The sequence below is a fragment of the Phascolarctos cinereus genome, unplaced genomic scaffold (assembly GCF_003287225.1).
Source record: "Phascolarctos cinereus isolate Bilbo 61053 unplaced genomic scaffold, phaCin_HiC Scaffold_1;HRSCAF=81, whole genome shotgun sequence".
NCBI classification, from domain to species: Eukaryota; Metazoa; Chordata; class Mammalia; order Diprotodontia; family Phascolarctidae; genus Phascolarctos; species Phascolarctos cinereus.
The window spans coordinates 15680129-15694764 of NW_027555514.1; the positions used below are offsets into that span (position 1 = coordinate 15680129).

The following is a 14636-nucleotide window of genomic DNA, read 5'->3' on the forward strand; positions in this document are numbered from 1 at the left end:
AGCCTTCTCATTTTGTCAAGGAGGAAACTGGGCCCCAGCGAAGGCCCAGGAAGCTCATTGAGGTCATCTCACTAGGGAACGTCAAAGCGAGAGACGGAGAGGCAGGCTGACTTCCACCCTGGGGCGTTGTTATAACCGCACTGCTAATGTCCCAGCAGGGATGAGCATTGACGGCCAGGTCACGCCTTTGTCTCTATTTACGTGATCCAGGTTAATTTCTATATTTTATCTAAAGCCTTATGCCTTGATGGGAGATATTAGCACATAAAAGTTGGGCAATCGGGTCATAGGACTTAAAACAAAAATGTGGAAGGTCACGTAGTATCCATCCATCTCCCTTTCCGTCTCAGGAGACTGAGGCTCCAACAAGTCACCTGGCCAGCTCCACGGCAGAGCTGAGGCTGGACCTCACGCTCTTTGCCTTCACATCCAGTGCTGTTTAGTAGAACGTGGCCTGTGATGTGTGGACTGAGCAGGTGGCGTGTCCGTATTGAAAAATCACACGTGCCGGTGGGACAAGCAAAATGCTGTTTGCTCACCGCTGCCTGTGATGAAGACCGCCTGCTCCTTCCCAGTCACGGCCCCTTCCATGTTCTTTCGCATCGCTGGGGTGACAGGACACGGTGCTCATGATGGCCTCTGGAACAAGGGGGAGGGAAGTGACTTTGGAAATGGACGTGTGACATGGCGAGCAAGCCACTGTGCCTTGGACTTTCTTGCTTGGAACAGGTCTACAGGCATGATGTTCAGGCTAATTGTCCCATCTGTTAACTCTGTGTGGCAGAGAAGCCAGAGTCTCCCATACCCACTAGAACGTTCCTTTGGTTGGTTTGTTCTGTCCCAGCGCCAGTCCATGGCTTACATTGAACATGTCAGGGGTAAGAAACCAATGACAATGACCGTGTCTCCTGAGGTCCAGTTGGTTCTGCCCAGTAAGCGAAATTCAGCTTACAGGGCTGCAAAGGGGTCTCCTGGGGCCGTCTGCTTTCTGCTGTGCCAGATCAGCCGTGCCTTCACGGTCCCTAGCTGGTGGGGGACAAGGCTCCTAGCATGACTGTTAGAAATGAAAGGTGTCATCTTGGTAGGAAGATCCAGAGGAGCCTTCACTTTGAGGCTCCCTGGAATCTGGTCTTCCATAACAGGTGGTCACATGAATTGACAGATGAGGTCAGCCTAACTCCTGGAGACAATCTGCCTTCTCAAACCTAGTCATCCTGACTTAGGTTTATTTCAGGTTTCACAGTTAGGAAGCATTCGCCTTCCTTTTCTCTTTGGTGGGAGGTCCAGAACAAGGACTCTTGTGCCCCCTCAGATGCCCCCAGATGCCCCCAGTGCACCAACAGAGTCCTTCTCTAGGGAGTTTGCTTTCTGGCGAGCACAGAGGAGGCAGAATCAGAAAGTGGCCCCAAGGCAGTAGTTGTTATTCCTGTGAGTGACCTCTCAGAGAGTCCCCCGAAGATGGTGGTTTGGCCTTGTCTCAAGACCAGTGTTCAGGGCCTCTCTCTCTAACACATAGTAGCCATGTAACCATGGGCAAATCGCTTCCCAACTTGGAGCTTCAGACAGCTCTCAGCATATACATTACAGACGTCATTGGTGTGGTCAGAGGAAGTTCCTTACACTGATGAAATTGTAGGTCAGATCCAAAAAAAAAAAAACCAAAATAACTAGTTTATTTGCAACCTCAATATGGTGGTATCTGATACCTTCAGTAATTTAAGACTGGTGCCCGTCATAACATAAGCTGTGTCTACACAGCTGACATGAACTGTGCAAACTTACTAGAAAAGCAAGAATTGGTTGAAAATATTAGCCAAAAGATGGTGATATAAAACAACAATAGAGTCTTTGTTGGGGGATAAGTGCCGTGATTTTGTCTAGAATCCAGTCAGTTGTGACCCCCAGAGGCAGGTGCTAAATTCTGTTTCATGGAGGTCTGGTGAGTTCTGGGGAACTCTTCTCAGAATCATGGTTTTAAATGCATAAAATAAAATACTCAGGATTACAAAGGAAACCAGTGATAGTGAAACGTCATTGTAAAAATGTTAAGAAAGCTCACAGACTCCAGGCTGCATTTCATGCCGGAGATCAGAGAGAGCGGGTTCTGTGAGCCGCGTAGGTTGTCCCTGGTTTGACCCCCCAGGATGCATCAGGCTGAGCTGTGAGGGTCAGATAAGCCTGCAGCATAGGGGGCACCCCTCTTGTGCGTGGGCTAGCAACTGAGCGGCCGGCATGTACCCCTTCCCCAAGGCCTCTTGCCACGAGGTCGTCTGCCTGAAATGTGATCACATCACAGTGAAAGTGGTGTAAAGGACACACTGCCAGTATCAACGTGCTTCTTTCCTTTCAAATCCATATAGGACACGAACCTGAAAAAAACGGTGGATGAAAGCGCGCGCATCCAGAGAGCCTACAACCACTACTTTGATTTGGTCATTATAAATGACAACCTGGACAAGGCCTTTGAGAAGCTGCAGGCCGCCATTGAGAGACTGCGGGTGGAGCCGCAGTGGGTCCCCATCAGCTGGGTGTACTGACAGGGCAGAGGCGCTGAAGGGACAACTGAGCCTTTCTAAGTAAACATTCACCTAAGAAAACGTGTGCGAAGCTAGCCGGCACCTGCTGAGGCGAGGCGCTTTTACTCTGTAGACTGAAGTACTAGTACATGAATCAGAATTTTTATAGAAGATGTGCAAGGGGAAGTGGGCTTAAATATGTAATTTATCTTAATTTTTCTACCTTTTTACAGATAACCTTTCTATTCATATCACAGAGAGAAATGCGTTGAAGCATTTTGTATATGTTTTGATTTAGCATTTTTGCCTTTTTCATCCAAGTTTTCCAATCACTCACTTCCACAGTGCATTTGGGTCTCATTTTCACTGTGATAATGGATACTTGAAGCAGTTTTTGTAAACCCCTCATTCTAGTTCTATTGTCAGTTATTCTTATTAAGGGAAAGCACCAATTATGATCTGTCATCCTGATTGAATTTCTTAGGAGAGCGGAATGCCAATAACCAGTGTCATAGCCAGCGTCCCTCTGTCCCCCCGGATCTGCTTTCTGCTGTCCTGGAGAGGCAGGGCGGGTTGCCCGTTGTATAGGTGGGGCCCCTCTGCTTCGAGGCCAGCCTTTTCCCAGCATTCATTGCGGTGAGAGGAGATGCTGCTGCTCACCTGTAACCGGTACAGTGGGCCTAGCAACAAGAGGTGTCCCCCAAGGGAGAGAGCCTCAGGATTCAGGAAACGGAAGCTTAGGGCAAAGTATTTATTTTCACTAGTGAAAATTTCACTGATAAAGAAAAAAACTTAATTTATAAAGCTTTTTATTATGATATGGTCAGCAGTTATATTTGACATCTGTAAATTCCAGTGATATTTAAAGATTCTCTTGATTTTCCATTTTGAGGTATTTGTGAGTGAACCTTGTGTTTATGAGATGTGCTCTGATGGGATATTTGTGCTGTGTTGTGTTGAGAACCATATCCATTGAATAGCTTGTGAAAGGTGAAAGGTATTGCTAGATGCTCTCAATAGATGTTCTTTATGCAGCACGTTTCTGTTGTGAAACGTGCTTCATGCTTAATGATGGGGGGCGAGTGTTTTTGCCTCCTTGGACTCATTCACATCATAATATGCAAATTTCTGCATTCACATTGGTATGCATAGAAATCCTGCTGCAGACACTTGGAGAAGGATGCGGGTAGCCAGCCAGGTGCTTTCCTGGGGCCTGTTGCTCTATGATTTGCGTATTGCAGTATCACTTCACAGGCAGGGGTAGGTGCCTGAATCTCGCTGGGTTTGGTGGTCTGGGGGCTGGCGAGGCAACTCCTGAGGATTGCTTCCCCCACGGCACCAGGAAGAAGAGGACTCTGGTCAGGACCTTGTAAGAAAAATGGAGACTTCCAGTGATGCCTTGGGTTTTCAAGGACTGAGATGTGCATGATGGGACAGGGCACAGATTGCTTGAAGTAATTATATCATTCATTAAGACACTGCGCTATCCAAGAGTTCAACCGCTGGGTATTTTTTCAGATCCTGTTGTTTTCTAGCCGTAACACATGGATCCCTTTCTTAGACTTAGGGTGGGTATTTAGCATCTCCCAGAAAATATTCTCTAAGATAGTCACAGTGTTTAATAAGTATCTATTTCCACCACTCTTGTCTTCTCACAACACAAGTTAGGGGGCCTGTGATTTTAGGGTTTCTGTGTTTTGTATTTTTAAGGTGGTGGTGCGGTTAAGCTCGATCACTGCCTGATGTAAAACGCAACAAAAGGGAGATGGGAATTTGTGCCCTGTCAGGGGTGCGTTGGCTTCCTAGGAAGGACGGCCCGGTGGGGCAGGAGCTGTCTCTGGGCAGCACCAGGACAGAGGCAACTCTGGACTCGTGGATTGTTAGCTGACATGCCTCCTCCTTCATCCCGTCATAATGGGCTGCACCGAGTATCTTTAGAAGGCTGTCTGTTAGGAGGGATGGACTTCCCTTACTACTGGTGTATGTGCCTGAAATGGGCTTGGAGCACTTTCATCTCCTTGGCCTCCTTCACTCTCAGTTATCACAGTGTCCTAATCAGGGATGGACAACACTGAACATGTGGCTTTTAGAGGCAGAATGGCCACAAGGATGGGGCTCGGCCACCTGGTGGGTGTCTGGGGACCTCACAGGGCCAAAGGGAAGCCCTGAAGGCCAGCCCACCTCTGCTCCTCAGCACCATGTGACCTGGACCAAGTCCATCTGTAAAATGAGGCCCTTCCAGCTCCAAACCCTTGATCCTAGGGTGTCTTTAGGGCATTCCAGGGGCCTCCTTTCTGGGAAAAGGGAGCCAGTTTGTGGGTTTCCTTCCACTCCCTTTAGGATTGCCAAACCACCTAGGGCCATATCTCACAGCAGAGTAGCTCCCATATGGCGGGGCCCCCCAGAGTCACCTGACGAGGAGTGTAGACCTTCTGCACTGAAGTGTTGGAGGTTTCTCCAGGGGTTCTTGGAGGTAGGGACACCTGTGTTATATACCTTTTGGAGTAAAGCCAGGAGGTATAGGGCGCCTTGATGATAAGGGAATGGTTTGAAGTGATTCCAGATGCTGTGTGTGGAGGATGTTCTGCCATCCTGGTAATGGGTTTGGAGGGCTGCTTGGGACCAGATGCTGACTTAATCTGGAAGGAGTCGTTGAGATTGAAGGTCATGTATTAGAAATTTCCCTTAAATGAGGAGAGGTAGAAACGTTGACCATCATGTTTTTATCAAGTGGGAAATAGAATTTGAACAGTCTTTTGAAACATATAAACAACCTTGAAGATGATTTTCCTTGGTGAAGATGCCATTGGCCCATGGGAGGAGCTGTGTTTGGACCAAAATACCTTTCCCTCTGGCAGCTAGTTCCATTGGGACTTCATTGTGGTGTGATGTGGTCTACACTCATGCTAAATTTTGCTTACCCCTAAAATAGAAATGGTGTTGCCCAACGCAACAGGCGGTGCAGTGATTGATCCAGACCACACAAGATGTTGCTTTTTATGGCGGCTGGCTTGTCAATCTGAATTTTATTTAAAACAGCAAACAAATCTAGGCATGAAGCATTTCCTGAGGAGAGGCAATAGCTCAGATACCCCTGGGGGAAATCAGGTTTACAGCCAGGTTGGTCTGTCTGGGCTGCTTTGAGGTTTCATCATGAGCTGTAGAAGACGTCCCCTTCCCAAAAGCTCATGGTAACATAGAGCTAATTATGTATCAGCATGTACCATATGCCAAAGGACTCTCTTCACTCATTAGGCAGGACCACAGCTTCCAGGGAAGGATCGATGACCATGGGCTCATGCACACTTGTTAATTCATGAGGCTTTGCAGGTCAAAAGCCTTGTAAATTGGCCAGCAATAATCCATCATGTCACCTGCTGTTTGACTCCTGACACCCCCAGTTTGAGGGTCTGGATTCTTTTTCTTTACCCAAAACTTAACATTGTTGTATTTAAATATCTGTCAGGGGTTCTGAAAATCATTCTGTGCTAATGAGGAGGAGGCAGTTCTGAAGCTTCTGTGTAAAGAGATAACTGCTCGCTTTTTTCAGATGTTGCCATGTTTCGTATACATACTGTGTGTATGTATATACACGCACATATGTATCATCAGACTGTATAAAATAACCAAATTCTGTCTCAGAACTGATGTCCCATCAGGTGTGTCTTGCATAATAAAGCCGAACGTCTAATCCCATGGCTGGCGTTACAATCCTTAATTACGCCAGAGTTCTTGGCTTTGCTGGATTCCTGTCTGTGGTTTCGAAGACTGTGGTACTGCCCACATACAGGTACTCGTCTGACTTCTGAAGAGCAGGTGGGAAAGAAATAACCCAGAAAGTATCACTACCTGTAACTTTGAATTTTTAATCAGCAAGTAAGAAAAAAGTCTCAAGTTACTTTACTAGGAACTGGTCATTTTAATGTTGTGATAAAATGCCTTTGAAAGGAGAAAGGGCCATTTTCTTTAAGGCAATTGGAGTCAGACAGCTAGTAAGTGTCAAGTGTTTGGGCTGAGGCCGCACTTGAACTCGGGTCCTCCTGACTTCAGGACCAGTGCTGTATCCACTGCGCCACCTAGCTGCCCCTAGAGCCATGTTTTTAGAGCTGCTCTTCTGTTGGCCCAGGAGTTTATGAAGATTGTCAGATTGACTGGCTCTCCTGGGCTGGAGGTGGGTGAAGACTTTTCTCTTTACTTGATTTTCTGCCTGCAGTGGGTGTTGTGTATGCACGTGTGCACACACACCCATCTGCTTTTCTTCTTCTAATCTTATGTCTGGGTTGGAAAGGGTTTGGTCATTGACCCTAATCCATCTCCTGGGTTCCCAGGGTGGGCTTTCTCCAGTTAGGGAGATGATGCCAGTGGCCACTGCAGCCTTAGCTGCCACTTCCCCCGCCCTCACCTCTGCCTTACTCTTGATCGAGAATGTTCCCTCTTCTGGAGCAGCTGTGAGAAGTCGGCCTGAGTCTGCTCTGACCGTTTGGAGCTCTAATCCTGAATTTTCTGTGACAAGACTGAAGTTTTTTGTCAAGTTGAGTGAGACTGTTTAATTTCCTTCTCAGAAGAGAGTCATGTGATTCTTACCTCTGAAATGAAAGATCGTGATTCAGAAAGCACTCCCTAGATTTCAGGTTGGGGCATGTGGAACCTGACCCCCGCGGCCCCCCCCCCCGGGCCCCCTTCCCCCCCTGTTCTGTCCTGGGGCCGATGCAGTAATTTTTCCTCCTATCCTTTTGCTCTCCGAAATGCATCTTTGCAAGCCTGGGAATTGGTGCCCAGCATGTAGCATTTGGACACCCCCATGTTTAATCCCATTGCAGGCCTAGGAGATGCTGATCTAGCCCACAGTACATAATCCCTTCTGGAGCTAAAGCCTTACACCCAGAAATAACGACTCCTCTGTCTCTGCGTTTGTTGTGAATAACTCAGGGTTAGTCTGAGGAACAGACTCTTCTTTCCTCATCCTGGAATTCTTTCTCTGCGGCCACGGAGCAAAGCCCCAAGGTGCATTCTAGAGAAAGCAGTTTAGCATTCAAGGTCAGATTATAACAAATGGAAGATTAATGTAAAATTAGGTCAAAATGCAGGCAACTAATACTTTGCCCTTTTTTGTTGTTTTAAAAGATTTAGACTAGTAGATATTTGGGGGGAGGGGGGGGCGGGTCACGAGATGGGAGGGTATTCTTGAAATGTGCCCAGCACCTTGTGATTATGATTCATTTCCTTTCTCCTAAGGTCTGGGCTGGTTTCCTGAATGTTTACCTCATGGTGGCAGTGGCCACATTCTTTATACCTCTTCGGAGCTGCCATCCCCCACCACTGGCTCTCCTGGCCCTAAGGTCCCTTTCCCTGCCTCCCTGCCTCCCAGTCTTTGCTAAATGAAGACACCCACAGGTGACATTAAAGGTGCTTATGAATAGCAGGATGAATGACTCAGGCTCAGCCAGGGTTGGTGAGGGTGGCGCAGAGCACAAGTCAGAGGGAACTATTTTTAACATGTGCAACAACTGTGGCGTTTCAGCCTGTGCTGCGGTCTGGAGGGTTCTCTGCCTTTGTAAGCCCCGCCCTGGCACCATACCGTACAGTTGGTGCTGACTAAATGCTGGGTGGTTGGCCAGTCAGAGCCACATCAGAGAAGCTTCACACAAACTTTACATTAGTTGCAGGTTTCCACCCTAACCACGTAAAAGAGGGAGCAATAATCAACTAGTTTTTTAGTTTCCCAAATTATACTAAGATCAGTCACTAATTGTTGCCACTTTAAAATGCATCCATATTTTTTTTAACAAAAAGATGAGAATTTAAACTATAGGGGTGTATTAGTCTTCTAAATAGAAAAGTCCTGTTTAGTAAACAGAGGTTCACCGGGTCCAGGTGAGGAATGGGGCAGGTTCATAGGCTTCTGGATTTAGGGCTGGAAGGGACCTTACAGGTCATCTGGTCAGAATCTCATTAGACAAGAAACTGCCCCGAGTCCAGCAAGGGACCAAGTGGCAGAGTCAGTCCAAAAGACTTTTTTTTTTTAATTAAAAAAATTTTTTTGATTAAAATTTTTTTTCTCCATGTATTTTAAATTGAAACTCTTCTCCCCCAATGTTTCTGTAAGGTTGGCTGGAAAGATGGAGCCTCCAGTTCTTTTTTTAAAGAGCTAGCACTCAAGACTTAGGGCATTTTTGTTTTAAGGTTCATTGAGGATACTGGAAAAAGCTTTGGGATTTTTCTTGACATTTCTTTTCATGTGTAGTTTTACATTGGAAATTAAAATGCATGTTCTTTATAATTGTCTTTTGCACATATGTGAAAGAGAACAGTTTAAAAAACTAAGGACAAAAAGCTCGACAGACCCAAGACCCACGTGTGAACATGCTGCAAGAATCTTGAGTTCCTGTGTTAATAAAATCAGCTGCTGCTCATTTCCAAGCCAGCTCCCATGGGAGGGACACCCAGAGACAAGCCAGCTGCTCTGCAACCAAGGGTTTTTCCATTTTGCAAAGTCCCTTCCTCCTCTTTCACACATTCCATGTCTTGTTCACGTGTTGTCCATAATGCAAACTACAGAAATGTACAAAGTCTATGAGATTTACCTATTCCCAATGAAATATTTTTGTATATATAAAGAAATAAAGACTTATTATTGGAAGAGGCTGTGAGCCTTTTTTTCCTCACTAGTCATATGTGGTAACTGAAATGGGCCCTTCATTTGGTTAGCAGACGGGTTTTCTTTGCTAGGGTAGAACCTTGTCCCCTGGGGACAGATGGTACCTGTCTCTGACTGCAGCATGGCACAACCTCAGCTTGGCCAGAGGTACGATCCCATGGGCCAGCCCGGGAATGGGAGGGAGGAGGGGAGCAAGGCAGCCCAGCTCAGGGAAGCCTCGTCACCCTCAGAAATAAAGGCAAAAATAAAGACCAGACGGCTCTGCCATCTGCCTGAGCCCCGAAGGCTAGCAGCTGGTCGTGCCGATGACCAGAACATAGCAGGTCACTTTGAAGAGACGTCACAGCAGAGGCAGGCATGACAGTTTAGAATTTCCTCCGATGTCCCACAGGTTTATAAATTAAACATCTGGAATGCAAGGGTAACTAACTGCTGTGAACTGTACATGTGACTCACATGGTCTCCATCATACGCCATGAGGATCAAAGAGGAAGCCAGGACTTTGCTGGGAGATTGTTGGACAAGGGGCTGTGGGAAGCCTTTGCCCACCCCAGCTCCTATATCCATCACCACCAGAAACAAGTCATCTCACTCGAAAAGCACAAGCGGCCTGTTCCTCCCCTTGAAGGTGGTGGGAGAAGGAGGACAGGTTGGCAGCCTCTGCCAAGGCCTCAAAATTCTCTTGCTTGGATGAGAACCACCTGGTTCCCTTCTTTGTGCTGGGGCTGGAGCCCTAAAAGGGAATGTCGTTGATGCTGAGAGGGCATCTGCAGACAGACCTGTCTGCAGTGTTTTTCTAGCAGGTGAATATTTGTGATTCTAATATTAAAAATGTTAGGAAGCTTTGTACTTGAGAAGGGAACGCTGCTGAGTTCTCTTGTAAAAGGAAGACCTAACCGGTGGGGGAAAACTGGCTCGTTTTGATTTGTCTTAGCTCAGCTTTTTGGATGTAAGATTTTCTGAAGAGGCTCCCTGGAGCGTGCAGGACGCCCACCCCTGCGGCCTTACCTGACAGCTTCACTCGTCTTTTCTTTCCAAAGCACAAAGTCCATTCAGGATTATATAAAGAAGGAGGGGGAGATACTGAGGCTTCTTCATAATGACGGCCTTCACGGCCGCCTCCCCTCGTTCCAGGGTGATGTTTGAGAGAGCAAACAGTTTCTGCACAATCTCAAATCTTTCTGCGTCATTAAGAGGGGCCAGGCTCGGATCTCCAAGTTCAGAAAAGCCGTCAGCAGATGTCACTTGAGGCTGTAATTAGATCCACCCATTAGAGAGCTAATGCATTTACTTACTTAAGTCACAAAAGAGCAGAAAAACAAAAGTCATCTACTTTTGAACAACCATCTAGTCTCAGCCCCATCATTTTACAAAAAAAGGAAACGGTCCAGGAAGATGAGCTTTTCCAAAGCCACGATTCTGCCGCCCAGGCTGGCCGCTGGCCAGACCTCCTGATGACCCTGACCTGGGGCTCCCTCCACTGAAACAGATCGAAGGGTCACATTTAATGCAGGAGGGATCTTGGGGTTCTGGAGTGTAACTCTTATTTTAACTGAGGCCTGGAGAGGTTGCTGTGGGCAGCTAGCTAGGAAAGGGCAGAGCTAGGGTTTAAACCCAGGCCCAGACTCCCAATCCAGGCTCTTTCAGTTCATTTATTCTCTGCTGCCCATCCTGGGGTAATCTCCCACTCCTCCCCACAAACACGAATGCTTTTGTACAAATTTGTATGAAGTATTTGGTTTCTCCATGGCTCAGTCTCATCACACTCACACGTGGAAGCAGAGGGAAAGATGATGATGGGGATCACACCTCCAAATGGAATTGTTAAGTGGAGGTGAAGGCCAAAAGGTCTTTGAGTTGACACTTTTTTTTTCTTTTAAGTACTTTGCTAAGAGATTAGACTACCTTGTAAATGCTGGACACTTTCCTACCCCCTCCTCTGGAAAAGCTGTTATTAGGACACCCTCCTTTGCTCACTCAGAGCAGAACCTGAGAAAGCCAGCAATTCCCCGGCTCTGGGGACAGTGCACAAGGCACTGAGCCTGGAGTCAGGGAGACCGGAGTTCAAATCCAACCTCAGACTCAATAGCTGGGAGACCCTGGACAAGCCCCCTCACCTCTGCCTACCTCAGGCTCCTCATCTGTAAAATGGGGATGATAAAAGTATCTCCCTTTCAGGCTTTTAAAGGATCAAATAGATGACGGCTGTAAAGTGCCTAGCATAATGCCTGGCGTATAGTAGGTGCTTATTAATCAATGCGTGTTCCCTACCTTGGGGGTGCTCAGGGACTGTCTGCCCAGTGACCAGGGAATGAGTACAGATTATGGAGGACAATGCCAGTCATGTGGCTGGCTGTACTATAGTGGCCAGCCCTCCCTCCCTCCCTCCCTCCCAGGCTTAGAGGTACTTGTGATCCTTTCTAGTTCTATGGCCTGTCCCGTGTCGCTGAGCTGCTGTTTGTCATGTATGCGCACACATGTGAGCTCCCTACAAGCAGACCCCCCCCCCAGCTTTCTGATGTCCTCAGGGCTCAGCACCCTATCTCGCATGCAGTAGGTGCTTTCTGAGTGCTTGCTGACGTCAAAGCTCAGCACCACGCCCTCCAGGATGCCTCTCCATCACCCCGGTCTGTCTTGCCTTCCTCGAGTTACCTGCATTTACTGATGACATTTACTGAAGACATGCTGCGTCTTCCCCCTCATCCATGTAGAACACACGCTCCTTAAAGGCCCAGAGGCCTTTTTAAACAAATCCCTTGCACACAGTAGGTTCTAAAAATGCTTCTTGGACCAGGGGCCACACATGTGGCTTCCTCCATGCAATCAGCAAAATTCTTATTTTTTTCCTGGGCCAAATTGACCCCAGAACCTGGATTTACTTTCCCTGCCACCCGGGGCCATACCATCAGCAATCGGAGATCTCTCTGGCTTCACCCTCCCTCCCTGTCCCCTCACCCCCCCCAGGGGAGCAGCCTCAGGCCTAGGCACTTAGACCCAGGTTCCTATTGTCAGCTCAGCTCTTCCTGTCCCAGGTGTCACGTCCCCTACAGAGGAGCCGCTGGACCCCGTTAACGGGGGCCGCTTCCTGATGCTGCTTTATTAATGACCCACATTGAAAGGAAAAGCTTTCCCTTGACTCCCTGGGGATGAGCAGACCGACCAGCTCTCATTTGATGACGTTTCTTGAGGGGAACAGGCTAATGTCATTCTGCGAAGAACTAGTAAGGCCAACAGTCCTAATTTAATATGCTTGTCACGTCCCCACGAACTAGCTGGCCAGTCCTGAGCATGGCAGAAATGCCAGGCCACATCCCCCTCCCCGAGCTGTCTTGGAACAACCTGGTTTCCCACGGAGACTCATTCAGAGTCACAGATCCTGGGTTCAAATCCTACCCCTGCCACTTCGACAAGGGGCTTTGCCTCTTGGGGCCTCACTCTCCTCATCTGTTGGCCTGGATGGCCTCTAAGGGCTTGGGCCTCCCTCCCCACCTCAGTTCCCGAGGTTCCTTCCTTACCAAGTGACACAATGCCGGCACCATGTGTAGCTTGCAGCAAATGCCCATCAGAGCGGGTGTGTTGTCTGGCATCTCTGCAAAGACAGAAGCCGGAGTCACTGACAAAGGAAGAACATGTCCTATGATCGTAGAATCAGACTGAGGTCTTGTTCTGCAACTGAGGAAGGATTCAAACCCAGGGCTTCTCCAGCCCCGACGCTGAGCCAGACAGGGAGGGAGCAGCCCACACCACCCTGGGTATGGCGGTCACATAGTGGTGGTGCCGCCAAATGAACAAGCATTTATTCAGGGCTTAATGTGCTATAAACACTGGCAACAGGAATACAAGCGGAAAGCACCTGCCCTGGAGAAGGCGTAAGGAGACTGGCGAGAGGGAGGAGACTAGCCACGTGGGGAGGGAGAGGGGCGGGGCACGGCAGAGAACGCCCAGAGTCAGGAGAGCCCAGAGGAGAGGGCGAGGATGGACGTCGAGTCTGAAGTATGTGGTACAAAGGGCAAAGAGAATCAAAAGAACATCAAAAAACAGGATTGAGTACCCCACTCACACAGAAATTATGTTGAGACCTGCTAGGGAATGGCAGCTCCTAGAAGGGGGCCCCTGTTCCCCTAAGCCACAAACCACAAAGTTCTTCTGGGCCACCTGGAATCTTTGTTTTCATTCAGAGTTCGAAGGAAATGGAAAAAGAGGAAGGAGACGGAAATGGACGTCCTCACCATCTTTCACATGGTGACACTCACCCACGAGTGATTTCTGAGCCCTTCTCATCCTCTTGCAATAATTAACAGCTTTATTTATAAATGGTGGCTTCTCTAGGGATGGTGTCAACCCAGGATAAACACCTGGAGAGGAGGGGAGGGGAGTACCAGCAGCCTTTCCGTGCTCAGTGCGGGCAGAACCTGCTCTGGGTTCTTGGGGACTAAGGTGGGGATGCAGGGGAGCGAAGAAAGGACCCTGAGCTCCTGGAAGGCCTTTCCCAAGCTGCTCTAGGGCAGCTCACCTTCCCCACTACCCCTCCGGGACCCTACAGCAGCATAACGCTTCTGCTGCTATGATGAACAGACCCCAAAGCAGAGCTGGGAGAAATTCTGGTTTACCCTGGGCAAAGCCTCAGGAGCGCCCTCCCAACCACCTAGTGGGTCATCCTTCCACTAGAGGGCATGAGACTTCATTATAACTCATGCCACTTGCCTTATCACAAATTCAAGCCACAGAGAAATTCTCTGGCATCAAAAAAGGAGGACATTAAAAAAAATTTAGTGTTGTATTCTTTGCACCCACTATGTCTTGTGCCCTAGGAAGCTACCTACCTTTCCTGCCACAAGTTCCAGCTCTGCCCAGCATCCGCCCCCAAAAATAGGAGGCAAGAAGCATGAGGGATGTCTGGAAGAACAGGTACATTTTGGAGGCAGAAGTGAGAGATCCTGAGTCTGGCTCTACCATTAATTAGCTCTTTCCTGAGGAGCCATTAATAACTCTTCTGTTCCTGAACAGGGCAGTCGCAAGTTTGGAATGAGAGAAGAGATGTAATTTATCCTGTAATTTATCTCAGATTGATGTAGCGCTGGACAGCTCCCAGTGTTCTTTTCACACACATTATCTCATTGAATCCTTATGATAATCCAGTAAAGAGGGCAGACAGAATAGTTTCCCCCAAGTGGATTTCAAGCTGTGTAAGGGGAGGGAGTATCATACCTCTTTTTGTAGCCTCAGTACATGCCAGGCAATTAGCAGGCATTCAGCACTTACCTGGCAGGGTTCTTGTGAGGATCAAATAAATGATAATAACTAAAATGGCAGTGCTGGCTATGTGCTTTACATGTATCTCATTTGATCCTCACAACTCTGCAAGATGTGTGCTATTATTAACCCCATTTTACAGATGAGGGGACTGAGGCAAACAGGTCAAGTGACTCACCTAGGGTCACACAGCTAGTAAGTATGGCACT

At 48.0% G+C, this 14636-nt stretch overlaps 2 protein-coding genes across 8 annotated transcripts in view; one reads left to right on the top strand and one right to left on the bottom strand.

Annotated features, from left to right (window-relative positions):
• Window positions 1-6212, top strand: part of PALS2 (protein associated with LIN7 2, MAGUK p55 family member) — a 77791-nt gene extending 71579 nt beyond the window's left edge. For all 5 annotated transcript variants that reach the window (XM_020993425.2, XM_020993424.2, XM_078150880.1 and 2 more), the window contains one exon: window positions 2361-6212. In XM_020993425.2, the coding sequence (XP_020849084.1) occupies window positions 2361-2537 (177 nt within the window). In that variant the 3' untranslated portion in view covers window positions 2538-6212. The remainder of the gene's footprint in view (window positions 1-2360) is intronic.
• Window positions 3309-14636, bottom strand: part of GSDME (gasdermin E) — a 60745-nt gene continuing 49417 nt past the window's right edge. For 2 of the 3 annotated variants that reach the window (XM_020993426.2, XM_020993427.2), the window contains 3 exons: window positions 12690-12763; window positions 10183-10425; window positions 3309-7102 (listed from right to left, as the gene is read on the bottom strand). In XM_020993426.2, the coding sequence (XP_020849085.1) occupies window positions 10192-10425; window positions 12690-12763 (308 nt within the window). In that variant the 3' untranslated portion in view covers window positions 3309-7102; window positions 10183-10191. The remainder of the gene's footprint in view (window positions 7103-10182; window positions 10426-12689; window positions 12764-14636) is intronic. The other variant, XM_020993428.2, reaches the window with a different exon arrangement.